General features: G+C 34.6%; 1 protein-coding gene across 2 annotated transcripts; it reads right to left on the bottom strand.

Annotated features, from left to right (window-relative positions):
• Nucleotides 1-1,155: 1,155 nt before the first annotated feature.
• Nucleotides 1,156-5,670, bottom strand: LOC111898931 (serine/arginine-rich SC35-like splicing factor SCL28). 2 transcript variants are annotated; one of them, XM_023894813.3, is made up of 7 exons: nt 5,361-5,669; nt 4,609-4,686; nt 4,359-4,523; nt 3,766-3,824; nt 3,627-3,666; nt 1,334-1,589; nt 1,156-1,219 (listed from the first exon to the last, which is right to left on the bottom strand). In XM_023894813.3, exons 1-6 carry the CDS (start codon nt 5,567-5,569, stop codon nt 1,346-1,348), a joined length of 795 nt encoding a protein of 264 aa, XP_023750581.1. In that variant the 5' UTR covers nt 5,570-5,669; the 3' UTR covers nt 1,156-1,219; nt 1,334-1,345. The 2 variants fall into 2 exon arrangements, 1 of the variants encoding a protein (XP_023750581.1); XR_002852747.3 differs by lacking the exon at nt 1,156-1,219 and adding an exon at nt 1,775-2,023 and having other exon boundaries at nt 1,452-1,589; nt 5,361-5,670.
• Nucleotides 5,671-19,862: the final 14,192 nt, after the last annotated feature.

Genomic DNA, 19,862 nt, shown 5'->3' with positions numbered 1-19,862 from the left:
ACACCGTGAATTAGTTTAAAGATTGTTTAGGCTATTAGCCTCATCCCACATCGCCACAAAAATAAAATGGCGGCCTTTGAGAGCTCTATAAAATGACAAGAATCTAAAGAGGCAGTTAAAGTAAAGTGCGCTTCTCGCTTATGAAAGCCAGGACAAATCATTTTATTCTAGTTTAATTTTTAAGTCTTTTTTATCAGCAGGCCGGTTTTTTCCGGTTAAACCATGTCGGTTTAGTCCGGTTTTTGTTTGAACCGCCGGTTTTTTCCGGTTTGGTTTAAGGGCGGTTTTTGTGCTTTTAAATACTGATATCCACACCGGTTCCCGGTTGAACTGGTCGGTCCGGTCCAGTTTTCAAAACCATGCTACCAGCTTGCTCGACAAAAACAATAAGGGAATGGTGGTGGGACTCGACCAAGACATGTGTTTGTGTGTGTGAGAGAGAGTGAGAGGTTCCATAATTTTTATTAATAAAACTTTATGTTAAATAGAAAAAAGCATATAAAATGTACCAGAATGGTATTTTGTCTTTTTAATTTTACGAGTGAACCAAACCACAAACAAAGTAGCTTAAAAGAACCGTCAATCCAAAAAAGTCGGGGTTTGGATCAAAACCCAAAAAAAATACATATCATAGTGACTATTTTTGCAATTTTGTCCAGACTATCGCATCATAGCCAGTTAGCCACTCATTTTTTTCATTTGTTGGTTCAGAACTATCCTTACGACCACACAATAGATGTAATACACATTATATATATATATATATATATATATATATATATATATATATATATATATATATATATATATATATATATATATTAGCTTTAGTTATTCAAATAGCGGAGAAACTGGATTGCTTAATTACTGAAATGAGTAAAGATAAAAACATTAGTTATTATATTCTATAATCGTTATAGGATGAAATTTTATACCAATCTTTTATATGGTCTAAACAATAGCAAGGACTGGCAATTCATTGATTTGACATTTACCTTTTGGGTTTTGATTAATCAACAAATAATGGAATTGTAGTTATAACGAGAATTATATGAATATCACTGGGAGGCCATAAAAATAGCAAAAAATAATACGAAGCAAATTTGAGCAAGCTCCACAGGTATGAAGTTTTAAGTGTATGAAAAAAGAAGACCATTATCAAGTAACTTTTTAATATGAAAATTTGACCACATCTATTCTTTCTCCCATCAAAATTCAGCTGAAAACAAAAGCAAATGAAACTATCAGAATCTACACTCAGAAAATAGGAACTCACTTGACTTTACTCTATTTACCAATATAGGCAAACATTATAAAGACATATGAGACATACCCAAAAGATCTTTCACCGAGTATGAGCAATCGACTGATGAGGTGGCGACCGAGAAAACGACCTAGATGGTGGGCCAGCATCCTCCGTGGCTCGCTTCTCATGAGGACTACCCTTCACTTCCTGAAAAACCGGGTCCCGCCCATTTCTCTGAGGACTTCTAGAATAATTTCGCGACTTTCTACCATCACGAGGCGATCGAGACCTCGACCTCGACCGTTCGGGCACAAACTTATCCCGGTCTCTACGATCTCGATTGCTGCATGTAAAAAGACCAAATTGCCCCTAATGTACCATGATAAACAGATATAGAAAGAAAAAAAAAAAAAAAAGAGACCATTTTGCCCCTAACATAGCCTGAGACTAGTTTTTTACCCTTAATGTATGTATGTATGTATGTATGTATGTGTGGGTATAATGTATAATGTGGTTTGGGACCTTTACCTGACAAGTTGCTAAAAATTTGGATGATTAAAGATTAACTTTTATGCTTTAGGCTTCAATAAAACTTGGAAGGATTGGAAATCTTTTCTTTTGCGGTATCAGTATCAGTATCAGTATCAGTATCATCTCTCTAGATTCGCAACATTACTTTTATCATGTCACTGTGACTGTGACAGACTGATGAATAACATTTCCATTCAAACTTCCATTCTCGTGAGGCCCAACTTTAATCTTTACATTCTTTCTCGACTGTTGGTATGCAAAGCAATAATATATTAAACTTTAAATTCAACATCAGATACAGATATAAAAGCCCTAAATGCAACAAATACCAACATACTTTTTTCGTCTCTTTCTTATTACAGTTTCTCTTATTGCGACATTATACTTTGAAAATTTTACATAATTTTTCTTATTATAACATCTTACTTCTAATATGTTTCTTATTATGACATTATATTTTGAAAAGTTTGCCGATTTATAGCATTGTACGTTTGATTTGTTTCTTATTATGACATTATACTTTGAAAGATCTATTATGCAAATATAGCAATGGACATTGTTTTGTGTTGCGATAATTGTGTGGATTTTTGGAAGTGTGGTGTTGTAATTGGAAGAAATGAAAGTAGAATGTTGTAGAAAATAAATCAATGAAAAGTACATTGTTATTTCTTGCATTTAACCCAATATCTAATGTTGGCACTGAAAGCGGAGAGAGTCCATTTTGTAAGCACCAGAGCCTAAAATATATCAAATTTTACTCTAGCTACAAAGTTGAAAACACTAAATTCAAAATATAACAAAAAAGTGGAAACCCCATGTCCATGATACTCTTTCTATATTACTATAACATAATACAGAATACTTACTGTTATTTCTTGCATTTAACCCAATATCTATTTTCTGTAGTAATTAAAACATTATACCTTTTTTACTTTAAAGCAAAAAACATTTTTTCTTGGTTGCCAGGTTCTGAATAAAAGTAAAATACAAAAAACACAATGTAATTTTACCATTTTATCGAGAAAAATGTTATTTTATAACGGTTTAATCATTACAGAAAATATATCGATAAAATGATGAACGTAAGTTAAGTTTTTTTTTGTCTGTATTCCACCCTTTTCTTAAATTTCTTCTGCAGTGCATGCTAAATCAAATAAACCTCTAACAAGATGCATTAAGAGGTTGTTTTTTTTTTCATATTAAGTCCTGAATGGATATGGTGGCTGAATACATAATAATGTCTGCTTAGATACGGTTAGAGGTTGATTCTTTTCTAGGATTAATAAAGTGTCTGAATATGAATAAATTACCATTATACCTTCACATATAGAATTTATGTTTTACAAAAATGACTCGGTGCAATAAATATAACTTTAAACCAAAATGAAATTAAAAAAAGATCATTAAGCGAGGTTTAGGAAGTAATAAAGAGAGGGTAAAATTGGAAAAGGGAGATCTGAATGTATAAAAAAAATGTCCATATCCTCACTTACTCTACTAAGTCCATTAAGTCAAAAAGAAACAACACAACACCTAAGTCAAAGTTGGAATGCATGACATGCTGGATGAGTTAATTATGTCATATTTGTTAGATTTCACTTTAAAGTAACAATTCTTTTTGAGATTAGAGTATATAAAACTAAAAGAGCTTAAGTTGAAGTTACCTTTTTATCTTTAACTTAGATCAAAAAATAACAGACATGACATCACTAATAAAAAGTGCATAAATGCAGAGCATATCTAAAAAAAAAATCATTCCTAATTCTACACTCTTAAGGCTTTGAAATTGTAATAAGTAACAAGCCAAAATAAAATACAGAATTAAAAAGATTATGAAGATGATCCTAACCTGAATTCACGTCTAGCAGGTGATAAAGAGCGTGAATATGCTGTTTTAAAAAAAGGAAATACATCAGCTGTAATATTCTATTAATAATGAGACATAATATTATGATGAGATGAGTGGAAAAAGTTTAAATGAAACTAACAGCGGCGTCTAGAAAATCTAGGTGGGCTCCGCCTACCAGAACCACCTCCATAACGCCCACTGAAAGAGAAATAAAAGCTATCAGACCAAATTAATAAAAGTAATTATCGTTGCCATTAACTACTAAATAATGTTTTCAAGGTACAGTGATAAAATTTTAATTTGATGTTATTTAAGCTGTTAGTATTATTTTTAACTAATTTAGGCCCTACTTCTTTGAAAAGTTTTCATTATTATAAAAAACAGTTTTTGTTGATTTGGGCAATTTGATATAGGTTTTACAATTAAAACTATAGTTTTTAAAAAACAGTGTTTGGACATTGTTTTCAGCTTATTTGAGTATACTAGGTTACAAGTTGAAGAGTTAGCATTAAATATATAAATATATTATATATAAAGTGGTTTAATGTATCAAAAAAATAATATTAATGTTGTTCAAGTCTTTAAGATAAATACTTTATCTTGAACCAAATGAAAACGATGGCCTCTTTTATAAGATATATATATATATATATATATATATATATATATATATATATATATATATATAGATATATAGATATAGATATATAGGTATAAATAGATATAGAAGACCTTGGCTGACTAGTAGTCCGCATTTCCCTAGGAGTTTTTCTATTTTCTTCAGCAAAAACAATAGCTATCTCACGCCCACCAATCACACAATGATTTAACTGATGTTTAGCTTCTGCTGCATCTTCAGCATTACAAAACTTCACAAAACCAAACCCACGTGGCTCACTGCAATTAATTATCAAGATTCAACAACATAATCAAGTTCTAATAATCTATACTAGTACTTCTCATAAACTACAAAAATTTATACCCTGTATAGTAGTTTTTTGGTAGATAGACATCCTTTACTGGGCCAAAACGTTCAAAAGGAATCCTCAGATCTTCTGGCCTGCATATACAGATTACAGAAACAACATTAACATATTTTACTATTAGAAATTGTAGGAAAACACTTAAATCACATCACTTTCTTAGGTATGAAGAACAACATAAAGTAAAACTTGCTAAAACTTATCAATGTTGCAATCTTAATTCAAACAACCTTCTTTCTAAATTACTCTCCAAGGTCCAAGGTCATTTATAATAAAGGTTGTAGTGTTCAGTTTTCATCTTCAAGAAGTTTTAAATCCACGCATGTGCTATAATATATGTGAAAGCAGGGGCGTATGCACCACAAAAATGGTATTGATAACGCTTAGGGTTTCCCGTATAACCATATTATAACTTTTCATGGGTTTCATTCTTTTTTCCTACCCTAAGGGTTGTTCGTTCTTATTCTTTTTTATCATATCTTCTGCCAGGTGCTATTTGAAAATGCAAACGAGTTTTTCATATATTTTATTATCAAAATATTACATGATATCTCTAAAACCTAATTTTGGGATCCCATTGAACCAATACAATTGGGAGGAACCCTTCGTGTTTTGCATACAATCCACTAGAACAATGTCACAATCTAATAAACCTTATCTATTGCTCTACGACACCATCACCTGATACTAAACAGCATAAATTAATTTCGATCATAACCTGAGGAAAGCGAAAATAGAAGAAAAGGATTACCTAGAATCTAGAGATATATTGCGAACGAGGAGGCCGGAGGGAGCAGGGGATCGGCGGCGGTGCGGGTGTGGGTTAGAACGACGGTCTCGGAAGTCATCGTAACGACTGTCTCGAGGGTCATCGTAACGACGTCGTGTTGGTGGCGGTGGCGTTCGACTGCGACGAGGACTGTAACTTCTGCTCCGGCCAGACCTGTTGTATCGTCCCATTTTTTTGGTTTTGGTGATTGTTTGACAACACGATGCCCTAAATAACTCTCAAACAGAACAAACCTCGTGTGAGGAATGTACCCTCCGCCCGATAACGAACAAAACAAATTTAATTTAATTAAAGGATTAAATTTTGGCGACAATCGCAAAATCTCCTACGACGATTTTTTTTAAGAGTAATCTACAGTGTTGGTCCCTGTGGTTTGATCGGATTTATAATTTTGATCCAGTCTTTAAAAAATCAGCAACACGCACCCATATGGTTTAAAAAATTAGACTATTCATCACTTGTCTATATAAGAGAGAGAGGGGTTCAATTGAGAAAAAAAAGGTTGAGAATGGAGAAATTATTTTTAGCCAATCATTTAATCATTTAACGAACTTAAAAAACATAAAAACGCGGCAAACTTGTAAACAATCCAAAAGATTAACCGTCCAGGGCACTTCTGTAATTTTATCTCACATCAAATCTCGTCAGCAAAACCATCATTTCCCTCTTCAAACATATCATCGTTTCCCCATAACACGAAAACCATTTGCAAAAGGATTCAATCACCATTTTTGAACAAAAACCATAAAATTAGTCTCGTGAAGAATAAATCAAAGAAAATGTCTTCCGACGAAAACCTAAATGAAATCATTTCGTCACTGTTGACTATGAAAGGTAATCATTAGCGGGTTTTTTTTTCGATTTTTAACGATTTGTCATCATTTATAAACTTATCAGTTGTTTACTTGAAATTTTCGTAAACGTCGTTCATTATTAGTTTATTTACAACTAAAAATGTTGTATTCACACTGTTCATTCTTCATATTAGGTTGTTTATTTGAAATTTTGTAATTCTCCTTCATTTTCGTAATCCTCCTTCATTATTAGTTTATTTACTTAAAGTTTTTGTAATAACCATCCATTATTAGTTGATATATAAATGATTTTACATATTCTCTTCATTTTTCATACTTATTCACAACATTTATATTAAAATATAAATGTTGCTTCACATTTCGCTTATGTTGTCTTAATCTAATGAGGTTTTACAGACTTTTTACTAATATTAACTATTTATCCTTACATAAACAACATCAAGAGTCAAGCATATATAGAAACAAAAAACAAAAACGAATGAAAAATGTAAATAAAATTGGTATTCTATTTAGATCTGATTAATTTTATTCATATGTGATTGACAACATTTAGATGCGATTTTACTGAAAAATACAACAGAAAATTAAGATACTGAAGATGAATTTGTTTTGATCTGTTTTGTTTACTTCTGAACACAAACAAAACTAAGTTATATATGTTATATTCACATATGAATAGAACATAATTTCGTGTGATATACATTATTCAAATATGAATCGAACAAAACTAAGTTATATATGTTCTATTCACATATGAATATAACATATATATTCATAGTTGAATAGAGCATATGGATATATATGTTCTATTCAATTATTCATTTATGAATATAAAACAGTTTATTTGTAAAATGTATATCAATTTCATTTATCTTCTTCTCACTAATGAAGGAAGGTAAAACATTGACGTTTTTATAAAGAGTCACCCACAATGAGAGAAACACGCTCGAAACAGAAAAATGACAAAGGTATAAAATTCCTATCATCTCTGTTATATTCATTTATGAATAACTTGTATACCCCTGTTATATTTTTGTTCTATTCACATATGAATACTTCAATTTGGATATATTTTATATTAAAAAAAAAAACTATCGAATGCATATATATATATATATATATATATATATATATATATATATATATATATATATATATATATACCAGGTGGCCTCGCTTGATTATGACAGTCGCGGGTTGCTAACTCTGCATGGGAGGGTCTGGGTTCTGTACTGGAGCGGGGTACGGCAGATTTTGATGGATAAGGCCCATAAATCCAGGTTTTCTATTCATCCCGTGGCAACGAAGATGTACAGAGATCTTCGTCGGCCACACAGCAAGACACAACTATTGGATATCCCTATGTGGAAATGGGAAGATATTACTATGGATTTCATCACGAAGTTTCCTAGGACCACACGGGGAATGGATTCGATTTTGGTCATCGTGGATTGATTGACCAAGAGCGCCCATTTCATTATGATCCAGGAGAGCATTTCGGCCAAGAAGCTGGCCGACATCTACATTCGAGAAGTAGTAGCACGACTGTAACATCCCAGTTTTCAAGGCCAAAATTTTCGTTTTTAATTAAGTAACTTATAAAATCGTTTACCAAAAACATTGTCGATATCATATCAATCCATAAAGCCATGATAAACATGTCTCAAAATCATATCATTAAATAGTAATAAAAATCATAGTACAATCCCATGAATCACATAATGCTGAAATATGGTGTGCATGTGATGTGCAGCTACCATGCCGGCTCCTTCACCTTCGTTGAAGAGGTGGCTGAAACAAAACTAAAAACTGTAAGCACGAAACTTAGTGAGTTCCCCATCATACCACATACCATACATAACACATACTGCCAGGCATATTTGGGTGCCTGACCTACCCCTTCGGTCCTTTCGACCGGTAACCTTGCCTAGCATACCTGAGTGCTGGCCTGCCCCTTCGGTCCTCTCGACCGGTAACCCTTCCTAGCATATCTGGGTGCTGGCCTACCCCCTTCGGTCCTCTCGACCGGTCTCCGGGGACTATTTCACCCCTACTACTACCACGTAATATCATAGCACATAGCATAAGTTGTCTAACATAATTGGGTACTAACTACCCCTTTGGTCCTTTCGACCGGTACTAGGGTCTAACCTACCCATCCTATCACATATCACATAACATCATGGCATACTAGCACATAATCATAACAGATAACACATACCAGACAATTATCACAAATACAATCATCTTACTCATACTAGTGGGCCGGCCTTGGTGCCTTATACCCACTTCTACTACAAGGTAACTCACCTCGACGTCGTGTAGTGTCTGCACTTTCCTCGGTACGAAAATCAACTCGTCTCAACTCCTCAATTCCTACACAACAACCTTTCTTGATTACTATTTCATATTCATAACCCCTTTTAAGGGTCAACTCAAGTCCAAGTCAAAGTTAAGGTCAAAACCTTAGTCAAAGTCAACATCCGGTTGACTCGACTCGCCGAGTTGATCCACCAACTCATCGAGTCCCTACTTCCACAAAATGCTAAAACCCCGACTCTACTTGCCAAGTCTAGCAAGATTTCGACGAGTTCTCCTTCAACCAAAACATCGGGACTTTCTTCAACCGACTCGCCTAGTTCATCCTTGAACTTATCAAGTTCATCTTCATCTGAATGAATGTGTCTAGTCTATGAATCGTTGAGTTCTCCTTGAACTCGTCGAGTCCGTCTTCATAGGGTTGGGACATTGCCTTGAACTCACCAAGTTAGTTCATATACTCGCCGATTTCCATGATTTCCAGGTCCCTAATGAGCCCAAACAACTGAGTGTTCTTCTATCTTGGCACCTTGAACTCCAGATTCTGGAAGAAGTTTCACGACGAGTTTGGGTACTCGTCTGCACTTTAGCACCGTTTTTCACCCGCAGACGGATGGTCAGAGCGAGAGGACCATCCAGAACTTGGAGGATGTGCTGAGGGTATGCGTTTTAGACTTCGGTGGTAGCTGGGATACCTACCTTCCCTTGGCAGAATTTTCCTACAATAATAGCTACCATGCGAGTATTGATTGTCCTCCCTTCGAGATGTTATACAGGAGGAAGTGCAGGACCCCGATATGTTGGGGTGAGGTTGGGCATAGGGTCATGGGGAGTACCAAAGTGGTACTCAAGACGACGGAGAGGATCTAGCAGGTTCGGAGCAGGCTTCAAACTACTCAGAGTCGGCATAAAAGTTATGCCGACAAGCGTCGTTCGGACCTGGAGTTCCAGGTAGGGGATATGGTCTTTCTGAAGGCGTCACCTTGGAAAGGTGTCATTCAGTTTAGGAAGTGGGACAAGTTGGGCCCCAGGTACATTGGTCCCTTTAGGGTTGCAGCCCAGGTAGGCAAGGTGGCGTATAGGTTGGACATGCCAACCAAGCTTAGCCAGATTCACAGTACCTTTTATGTCTCTTAGCTGCAAAAGTGTCTGGTAAACGACTCTGCAGTGGTGCTTCTAGAGGATATTTAGGTGGATGACAGCCTGAACTACATCGAGCGACCAGTAGCTATCCTCTACGGGAAGTCGAAGGATTTGAGAAACAAGAGGGTCGAGCTAGTGAAGGTGCAATGGAAGCACCGCAAGGGCTCAAAATGGACTTGGGAGCCGGAGAACTAGATGAGGTAGCACTACCCTGAGCTTTTTTCCGGATGCAACAACAAACTTCGAGGACGAAGTCTAAAATAAGTTGAGGAGATTTGTAACGTCCGGTTTCTGGTACGTACTTTAATTACGAGTTTTTGCATTTTATACTGGGACTCGATGAGTTGAGGCCCCAAACTCATCGAGTAGGGGCGAATCTTGGACGCGGGTGAAAGAGTCTACTCGACGAGTTGGAAGCCCCAACTTAACGAGTAGATCTATCTGAATGAAAACCTAAATTTTAGGGTTTACACCTTATTTAAACAACTTATATGTCCTCCACTCCAGCCTCCATCACCCTCAGACCCTATTCTCGAAACCCTAATTATTTTGTGAGTGTTCTTGAGCTTTTTGTGCCATTTTAGTGATTTGAAGCTTGGAGAAGGAAGGAAAGGCTTGGAGATCCAAGAAAAAGACACTAGATCTAGGGTTTTGATTTCATTTCCAGCTTGTTTGAGGTAAAAAGCTTCAACCTTGGCTTTCCATCACTTAGATCTTCTTTATGGCTTGCATATTGTCATTTTTTGGGCCATTTTAAGTCACTTTCAGATTTGAGTGTATATTATAGTGATGACTTCAGATCTAGGAACATTTGAGCTCAGGAAGCTCAAAGTTGCCACCTTTATTGAGTTATGGCCCTATCCCATGCATTAGGACTCCTTTATGGCTTAGTTTTGGTGTTCTAGCTTCATAACACCCATGCATGCACATAAAGTTTGTAACTTTATGTGTTATATAGACCACAGTGTTGGATTAGATGTCTAAGCCCAAACTATTATTGGTATGCACTCGACCCGACTTGGCATGGTCCATTTGGGTTGCATGGCATCGGAACAATTGGATAGACAAAATGAGAAAAAGGATGCTAGTGATTTATATTAATATATTATAAGTTATAATATATTAATATGAAATCATATTATTTAATTAGTATTGATCAAGAATTAGTTTAGAATTAATTTAGTGATCAAAAGGAACTAATTAAATATGGACTCTTTATATATATATATATATATATATATATATATATATATATATATATATATATATATATATATATATATATATATATATATAGTGGGCCAAGTTCATTTAGGTTGGGTTAAGCTTTCATGGATAGTCCATGGAGTGTTTAACCCATGGATACTATGGAAATGAAAGGTCATGGGTATTAGGGTTTACATGAATATAACCCTAATCCTCCACACTATATAAAGAGGTCTATGGTTCATGAAATCACACTAGTGGAACTAATGTGATTAGTATGTGTGCACAAGAGGGCAAAAGCGTTTTTAGTGCATGTATCCTTTCTCTCAAGTTATTCCAAGTGTTCTTGATGTTGTGTGAACCATTTGAGGTGTCACACTTGAAGCACTAGGCTCTTGAGCTCCATGGAATCAAGCTACATCAAAAGGTATGTATTCTATCTAGTTTTTGTTATCCAAGTACATATGATTGTATGCTAGTTAGGGTAATACCTTGGAAACTTCAAGATTGCATGTATAATAGATAAAACATAGATCCAAGGTATTTAGGGTTGCATGTACACCATAGGAGTGTTAGAATGATCAAAACCCAACAGTAGTATCAGAGTCTAGGCTTGTTTTCACTTATACTTGATGCAAACTTGTTTTTTTCAAAGCTGAAACTGTCCAAACCATAAAACTCGACGAGTTTATGCAAAAACATTCGACGAGTTCATCATTTTGGGCATGAACTAAACGAGTTCCTCAAGGAACTCGGCGAGTTTTGGGTGTTGGCAGCTTCCTGTTTGATGTTTTTGGCTGGAATTGGACTAGGAACATTACCATAAGCTATATTGAACCTGTAAACTTGTTTTTGAACCTATAAACTTGTTTTTGATGTGGTAATGTTCATGCTAATCCAATTTTAAAGATAATTGTCAATAGATTCATGTTTTGTATTAGTTTAAGGATTAGGCTAATTACATGAAAAGGTTTGATTTGAATTATCTTGTTGTTATGAGTTGCTTAGATTAATAGAAAAGTTATGTGATAATGTGTTTTCAACCCAAATTAATCTAAGAGTTGACCATAAAATGTGTTTTTGTAACTTGTCCTCAAGTTATATGAAAAGTCACATCTAAGATTCATAAAACTCATAAAGATTTCCATAAGTTATGAATAAAGAAGAGTCACATTCTTTTAATAGTTTAAAGTCTTCCATAACTTGTCCTCAAGTTATGGAACTTGAAGAGTTTTTTTAATTAAAAGGGTGTCCACTCTCACCTACCGCTTCCTTGACTGGTGGAGGGTCATTAGCCGAACGGGTAGGACAAGGACTATAATTCTCCCTTTCGTTAAAATTATTAATGATAAATACTAAGTAACTAAACTCTTATTAATACCCAATCTTAGTTACTTAGGAAAATGTGAATTTGGTGCTAACCCATGAAATTACACTTTGCATTTTGCTTAAGTCGGTTAGTGGAGCGTGTGTGGTTAACCGGCACACTAGCTTGATTTAATAAGGTAGGCAAAGGGTAACTTAATGTTTATTATAGTATCGGTGGAGCGCGTGTGGTTAACCGGAACATCGATTGAGGGGTAAATATTAAGGATACCAAGTATATTTGCATGGTTATTCACACCTTGTTTTGTGATCCTCGACATCCCAGTCATAAAACTTGAGAGGGCACAATCGAGATTGAAACATGCCATTGAAAAATTCAACGAATCTCAAAAAATCTAGGAGTTTGAAATCCAATTAAAACCTAATAAATTGTTTCATTTTTCATGGTGGAAATTGATGAATCGTCATTCGCTTACCTTCAAATATTTTATAGCTTGGATTACGACATCCCTCTTCCAATTTATAAAAGATCGTGTTGGGTCCTAGCCTTAATATTTCATATTGGGTGTTATATTAAGGACTTAAATCAAAAAACTTGAATTTCTCCCATTAGATGTCTGGTTTAGACATTTATGATCATTCCCAAATCCCTTGGAACAAGCTTTCCTAATGAAGATGATGTCCTGAAAATCATTTTTCACTTCCTCCACCTCCTCCAAATAAGTCTCCCTAACCCACAAGTTCTTGAAAGTTCAAGGTCACTCAAGCCCTATTGACAAGCAAGGTCTATGTGTGCTCACATATTGGAGATGAAGTCACATATTGACAAGATGGGAGAGTTGGGTGTCAAAGTCTTGAGAAAGTTGGATGTTCAATCACTTTCTATGTCACATAGTGAGTTCCTTTGGGAGTACTATGGAACAGACTATGACATGACCCTTAATGATCTTATCTATTTGCTTGATGCTTCTGAAATCAACAATGATTTGGAGGACTAGTAAATCAAATTTGATTAGAAGATCAACTTCCCAAACTTCCATGGACATTGACAATGGTAACATTGGAAATCCATAAAAACTTTCTCTTCCCAGTGGAAAGGGATCGGCCATAGTCAACTCGGTTAACCAAATGGTAAAGAGAAAGGCTAAGTCTGAGATAGTCCCATGTAGCATTCCCAAAGAGTCCATGCCAAAGGAAGGGGCATTGGTTATGAAACTGCCCTGTTTACCTGAAGGATCATAAGGTTGGTAAAGTCAAAGAGTTTGACTCTACTTTGGGTAAAGTCCACTATCTAACTGTGACATCCCCATTTTCACGGCCAGAAAAGACCGATTTTGTTTATGCTTTATAAAAATCAGAGTACTTCATTTTATAAAAATGTTGCGGAATTTGTTCCCAGAAAAACATGGTAAATACGTTATTAAAACATTTTCGATGAAACGTATTTATTTCATTTTAAAACATTTGGGATGTCATCGTTAATACATAAACATAAGCATAAACAGAACTTACAATTATTTACACTAGTGATCTACATCTCTTTAAATCTCTCAGTGTATTGTGACTTCATATCAACACCTGTGATAAAAATAAACTGAGTGGGTCAGGTTGGGAAACCTGGTGAGCACATAGGGTTTTCAACCCACAATAATATAATTATTATTTTTAAACATCAAACAATCAACCCAATTACCCATTCCCGTTATCCTCACATTACGTCCCTAAAACATCTAACACAAGGGACCTAGTCAAAGGACTATCATTGGGATGGAGTATATCTGGTGAGCACACAGTTCACACAGTTCGAATAAACACACAGTTCGGTTAAACACAAAGTTCGAATAAACACCTACAGGTTGCGAGCCTGTTAGTGTTCCACTGGACTGTCTAGAATAGTCCGTGGTCGTCATCTATACTCCGCTAGATGACTAGATCATCAAGAACATCTATAACGAGGCATCTCATTATTTCATTTTATCACACAGCAACTAATACATCTACCCATGTTTTACCCAACACATTTTGTAGATATAAAATACATATACAGTTTAAATCATTGAAAACATGTATAAAACGTTCATCCAGCATAGATAGCAAGTATACAGATAATATACACACACAGCACGTAATTTATATAAAATACTTCATATCTATGTGTAAGCTGAAAGTAACTATGCACTCACCTGAGAAGGTGGTGACTCGGTACTCGAACAACGCTTCGTTTACTTTAAAATAATTTCCTTTGACGAAACCTAGTATTATCACCACTAGATTTTAGTCTAATATTACCGTGACTAATTATTAGTCTTATTATTATTATTATTATTATTATTATATAAGCGTTTAAACAATACTTTCCAACTACTATGTACAGACAGGGGCCAGACATAAAACACCGGAGGACAGGACCATTTTGGCGTATAGCACTTCTGAAATCCAACAACCCTATGCGGCCCTTTAAACCAGATTCCCCGTACCGCGAGTAGTTAAAAGATATTATAACGACACTTATATAAGTCATAATAATAGCCCAAATATTTATTATAAATTTATAATAACAATACTAATTTTAAATATAAACTATATTTAAAATAGGGTAAACATAACTTACTTTCAAGGGGATTTTAGCTAGGAGTCGGGCTCTGCAGGGGCAGAACTTCGTCGCTGAATCTTTCTAAGAAAGATTCGTGCAGCGCTTCAGCGCTCACCTTACTATACTAAAACTACAGAAAGAGAAGTCGAATCACGAGGGACCGAAATGCTCGGGGGATAAGGAGAGAAAGACTCTTGAATCAAGAGAATGGTGCAAGAAATATGAGAGCCCAAGGCTCTTATTTATACTAATTGAATTTTCAAAAACTACCCTCCATAATTACTTAATGACCTTTTAGTTATATAAACAACTAAACACCCCTCTATAATACTATTTTAAATGGATTTAATGATCTTTGTACTAAACTAATGTCGAAAGAACTCAACATTAGTTTTATAATAACCGCATCGTCGATACCTTTCTAATGATATATACATATGTATATATATGTGTACGTATACATGATTTATACTTTATTTTAATACGTAAATATACTACTATAATTTGTAACTCGCTCATACGAACTCCGTTTTTGACGTTATTTATATCCACGCGTAGGTGGAGACATACTCTACAACTTTCGTTTAGACTCCGTTGGTTAATTTTGACTTTATTTTTAAAGTTATATTTTTAACAGGTCAGGACAGGATTGGTCCGTTAAAATCTCATAACTTCTTTATTCGATGTCCATTTTCGTCTGTATTTTTATCGTTACGCTACTAATAACGAGATCTTCGATTCTTGTTTAGGTTGTGTCGGCTAAAAATCAATCGATCTAAAATTCGAATTTCGGGCTGTACACCGCTAATCCGAAACTTCGAAAAATCATAACTTCTTCATACGAAGTCAGATTTGGGCGTTCTTTTTATCGATGTTCTTAGTTTAACATATTCTACGACTTTTGTTTAGAGCGATAAGGCTAAATCTCTATATATCATAAATTTACTATTTACGCTTCCCGGCGCCGTGCCGGTTCCGACTCGAAACTTCGACGGGTCATAACTTCTTCGTTATAACTCGGATTTCAGCGTTCTTTATATGTACGGAAACCTTGTGACATATTCTACAAATTGGTTAAGATTATTTATTCTAAATAATCTTTTTGTCAAAAAGTCGTTTTCGACCCCTATTGCCTCTAAATTGACTAGCCCGGATCTGCGGGCGTTACACTAACTATGTTAAGTTCATATTCTGAGATTCTTGTTACATGATGGGACTAGGTCGCATGTTAATGTTTTAAGAATCAAAGAAAAGAGGAAGCTTAAAGGAAGAATATGTTGATTTTGATCGCGAATATGGATTTCGATCGCATGGTTCGGTGATCAAAATTTTGAGCTGTTACTTAAGAGTTATGATATTTTGCTTGGGAATAGATAACAACAAGTTTTCATATGCATTTGCATTGTAAGGATGAGTTTTTCCGCAAAGTTTTAAAATAAAAGAAAAAAGTTTTAATTTTATTTTTAAATATCCTTACAAGTGAAATTTGTGAAAAATGGTTGTTTATATGATTCTATTGATAGCAGTATTGGAAAGTGGATTTGATTCTTTCATTTGTGGTAGTGTCTAAATTTACCAAACAAGGAAAGATTTTCATCACCCAAGTTTCAGTTGAATAGAAACCTGGAATCATGCAAGTAGTATGATGTTTGAGAATTTTCATCTTTGGAAAATTAAGACTAATTCTTTGTTCACATGTATATATGAGTCAAATGAAGGACCGAGAGATCGAGTACACATTCTTGTGCACTGGTCAAGTCCACCACAAAATATATATAAGACTATTCGTCATGATTTACTAAAGTTTAGTAAGCATGGTTATACTTACCAATTTAAGTATAATTCTGAAACATTGAAAAAGTTTCAATGTATGGCAGAACGAATGAGAAGAATCAAATTTGGCAGAAAGATAAAAGTTTCTCAAATCTGAAAAGATGGGAGAGTACTTTAGTATCATGTTTCATGATCATCTTAATGATTGTGAGACCATATCACAATTCATCCTCTAAGGACATCTTAGTGCATTCTTATGGCTAAGAAGAGGAGTCATGAATTGTTGAAATGGTTAAATCAAGAAGATGAGTCATACTTTGTTCCAAAACAAGTATGAGAGTTCTACACCAAGATTGTAACTTGAGTGACACATCTTAAAGAAGGTTTATTAACACTAGTCAAATGTAAGAGTAAATTATGTTTCTACTCTTGTATGTTTGAAATTGGTAAGTTGTAATGTTTTGGATAAGACAAAGATCAACTTAGGCCAATTGTGTGAAGTGTTTTTCTTGATAACGAATCCACACTATCTCTGGAATACTTGGCAAGATAGTCTTATATGTCAAGAGGACAGTGGGAGTCTTAAAGATCTTGAAAAAGATTCAAGATCTAATCAAGAATAAAACCCGAAGTTCTTCACTAGCACACAACTTGAGGTTTATAACCTATCGTGTTGACATTTATGTGCCCATTCCAGTTAAAGTTGGCTTTGCATAGGAGTTCTGAGAGTTCTCAATTGATTGCATAATTACTTGGAAGCAATGGAAGACCCTTGTGCTGCCAGGTGGCAAGAATTTAAGACTGCACAAGTTCAATCCATATGAGTTTGGGTTTGTCATTAACCTTGTCTTGTGATTATGGTTTTGACAAATTCACATGGATAGGAACTCATACACCATAAAATATAAGTGTCATAAGGTTTCTCTCCGATTCATGAAAATGATGGTGAGGAAACGCTTTCACTAAGTAGATTTTAAGTAGATAGCAATCGTGATTTTTACATTCTCAAGTCGTTGGTGGAGTGTGTGTGGTTGACCGACACACTAACATAGACTTGTGAGAAATGGAAAAGGTCTAAACAATTGAGACTATGATTATGACATCCATTTTCATAGCTCTCTAAAAATTGTTTAGACAGACATATGTGCTATTTAAGGAAAGGTGTATGATTTTGATAAAGTTTTATCAAAGCATCTAGTATCAAAAATCTAAACTTTGGTAAGAAAGTCAATAAAGTATTGATTTCTAGAAGTCCAACTGATTTCTAAGTACATGTCAAAGCTAGTGGGAGTATAAGTGTTATGCTAATAATCATCATGTTAGTGGGAGCATGATAATTATGATAGTTGTTGCAAGTTAGCAATGTTAATTATAGAAAAACAAAAAGTTCAATTGGGAAAAAGTTGTTTTGCTATAATTAAGGGAGAGGAAATTATGCTTCATTTCAATTCTAAAAACTTAGATTGAGGTTTTAATCTCCTTTAGTAAAGGATATATATATATATATATATATATATATATATATATATATATATATATATATATATATGAATTTTATGTTGGAATGGCTCAACATAAGGAAATTCTATATATGGGTCCATTATTTGCCTTCTAAAATTCGATTATGATTACGGCATCCCTTTTCATAATCTGAATTATGAGAACTTGACAAATAGAAATAGAAATATTATAGGAAAAGACTGGTCTAGTATCATGTCTTTATGTGAGACATCATGAATCTTGTCCCATATGCTTCGGATATAGGATCGATTGCATGTGATATAATATTCATCCTTTCTAAATTTTCAAAATGCCCAGGGCATTAAGAGGGAAAAGTCTAGAATTGGATATGACTAAAATGATTAAGAAATTGTCGAGGACAATCTAAGGGTTACCAAATATTGGTTGCTCAGGGACAGTTGGAAGTATATGTTGGATTAATGTCTAAATCCAAAACTATAATTGGTAAGACTTGACTACACCCGACATGGTCCATTTGGGTTGCATGGCATCATGCATTTGGATAGACCAAAATGAGAGAAATAACACTTAAGGTTTATTAATATATTATAAGTTCTAATATATTAATAAAGTTATTTAATTAGTATTGATCAAGAATTAATTTGGAATTAATTAAGTGATCAAAAGGAGACTAATTAAATATATAAGTTGATTGTGTAAATCATTCATTCTTTTATATGTGGGTTTGTGATCCAAGATTCCTTATGTTGGACTAAGTCTATGGGGTGACCCATGGATACTCCATGGAGGTTAAAATCCATGGACCATAAGGAATAGATAAAGTTATGAGTTACATGGTGTAACCCTAATAGCCACCATATAAAAGAATCCCATGACTCAAGAAATCGTGCACTAGTGTGTGAATATGAGGCCTACACGATTTCAAGGAGTGGTACATTTCTCTCAAGTCATTTCCATGTGAATTTGGTGTTGTGTGAACCATTTGAGGTGTCACACTTGGGGCACTAGGCACTCAAGCTTCATGAAGGCATTCTACATCAAAGAGGTATGTAATTCTAACTTGATATATTCATATGAATCTATGCTATGATGCTAGTTAGGATAAATACCTTGGAAAGTTCATATTTGCATGTATAATAGAGAAAACATAGATCCAAGGTATTTAGGGTTGCATGTACACCTAGGAGTGTTAGAATGCTCAAACCCCAACAGTGGTATCAGAGCCTAGGCTTGTTTTCTTGTTATACTTGCAAAAACTACATAAAAATCGAAGTTTTGTGCTGTCCGGAAAACGGACTCAGCGAGTCCATCAGGGGACTCGACGAGTCCATGCTTTAAAAGTGGTCAAAACGATCCAACTCGTCGAGTTGGTTCATGCACTCGACGAGTTGGACCCCCAGACAACATATATTCGAGTTTTTTTTTGCTAGAAATGGACTAGGAACATTACCCTAAGATGTTTTTGGACTTATAAACTTGTTTTTTGATGTGGTAATGTTCATGCTAATCCAATTTAAAAGATAATTGTCAATAGATTCATGTTTTGTATTAGTTTAAGAGTTATGCTAATTACATGAAAAAGTTTGATGTGAATTATCTTTGTTCATATGAGTTGCTTAGATTGATAGATAAGTTGATTGATTATGTGTGTTCAATCCATTTTAATCTAAGAGATGATTCTAAAATGTGTTTGTGTAACTTGTCCTCAAGTTACATGAAAGGTCACATTTAAGTTTCATAAAACTCATAAAAGTTGGCAATGGTTAAAAAAATGAAGAGTCTTGTCATCAACTTATGGAGGTTCAA

The sequence above is a fragment of the Lactuca sativa genome, chromosome 4 (assembly GCF_002870075.4).
Source record: "Lactuca sativa cultivar Salinas chromosome 4, Lsat_Salinas_v11, whole genome shotgun sequence".
NCBI classification, from domain to species: domain Eukaryota; kingdom Viridiplantae; phylum Streptophyta; class Magnoliopsida; order Asterales; family Asteraceae; genus Lactuca; species Lactuca sativa.
Note: the sequence above shows the minus strand (reverse complement) of the source record. Positions and strands in the feature narration are given on the sequence as shown.

What these genes read in the sequence shown, in the direction of transcription:
- LOC111898931 (XM_023894813.3), bottom strand. Translation starts at nt 5,569, where the DNA reads ATGGGACGATACAACAGGTCTGGCCGGAGCAGAAGTTACAGTCCTCGT. An exon ending in CCAAAAAACTACTATACAGG is followed by an intron (nt 4,524 to 4,608) that starts GTATAAATTTTT and finishes AATTAATTGCAG; the next exon opens with TGAGCCACGTGGGTTTGGTT. An exon ending in TAGATTTTCTAGACGCCGCT is followed by an intron (nt 3,667 to 3,765) that starts GTTAGTTTCATT and finishes TTTTTAAAACAG; the next exon opens with CATATTCACGCTCTTTATCA.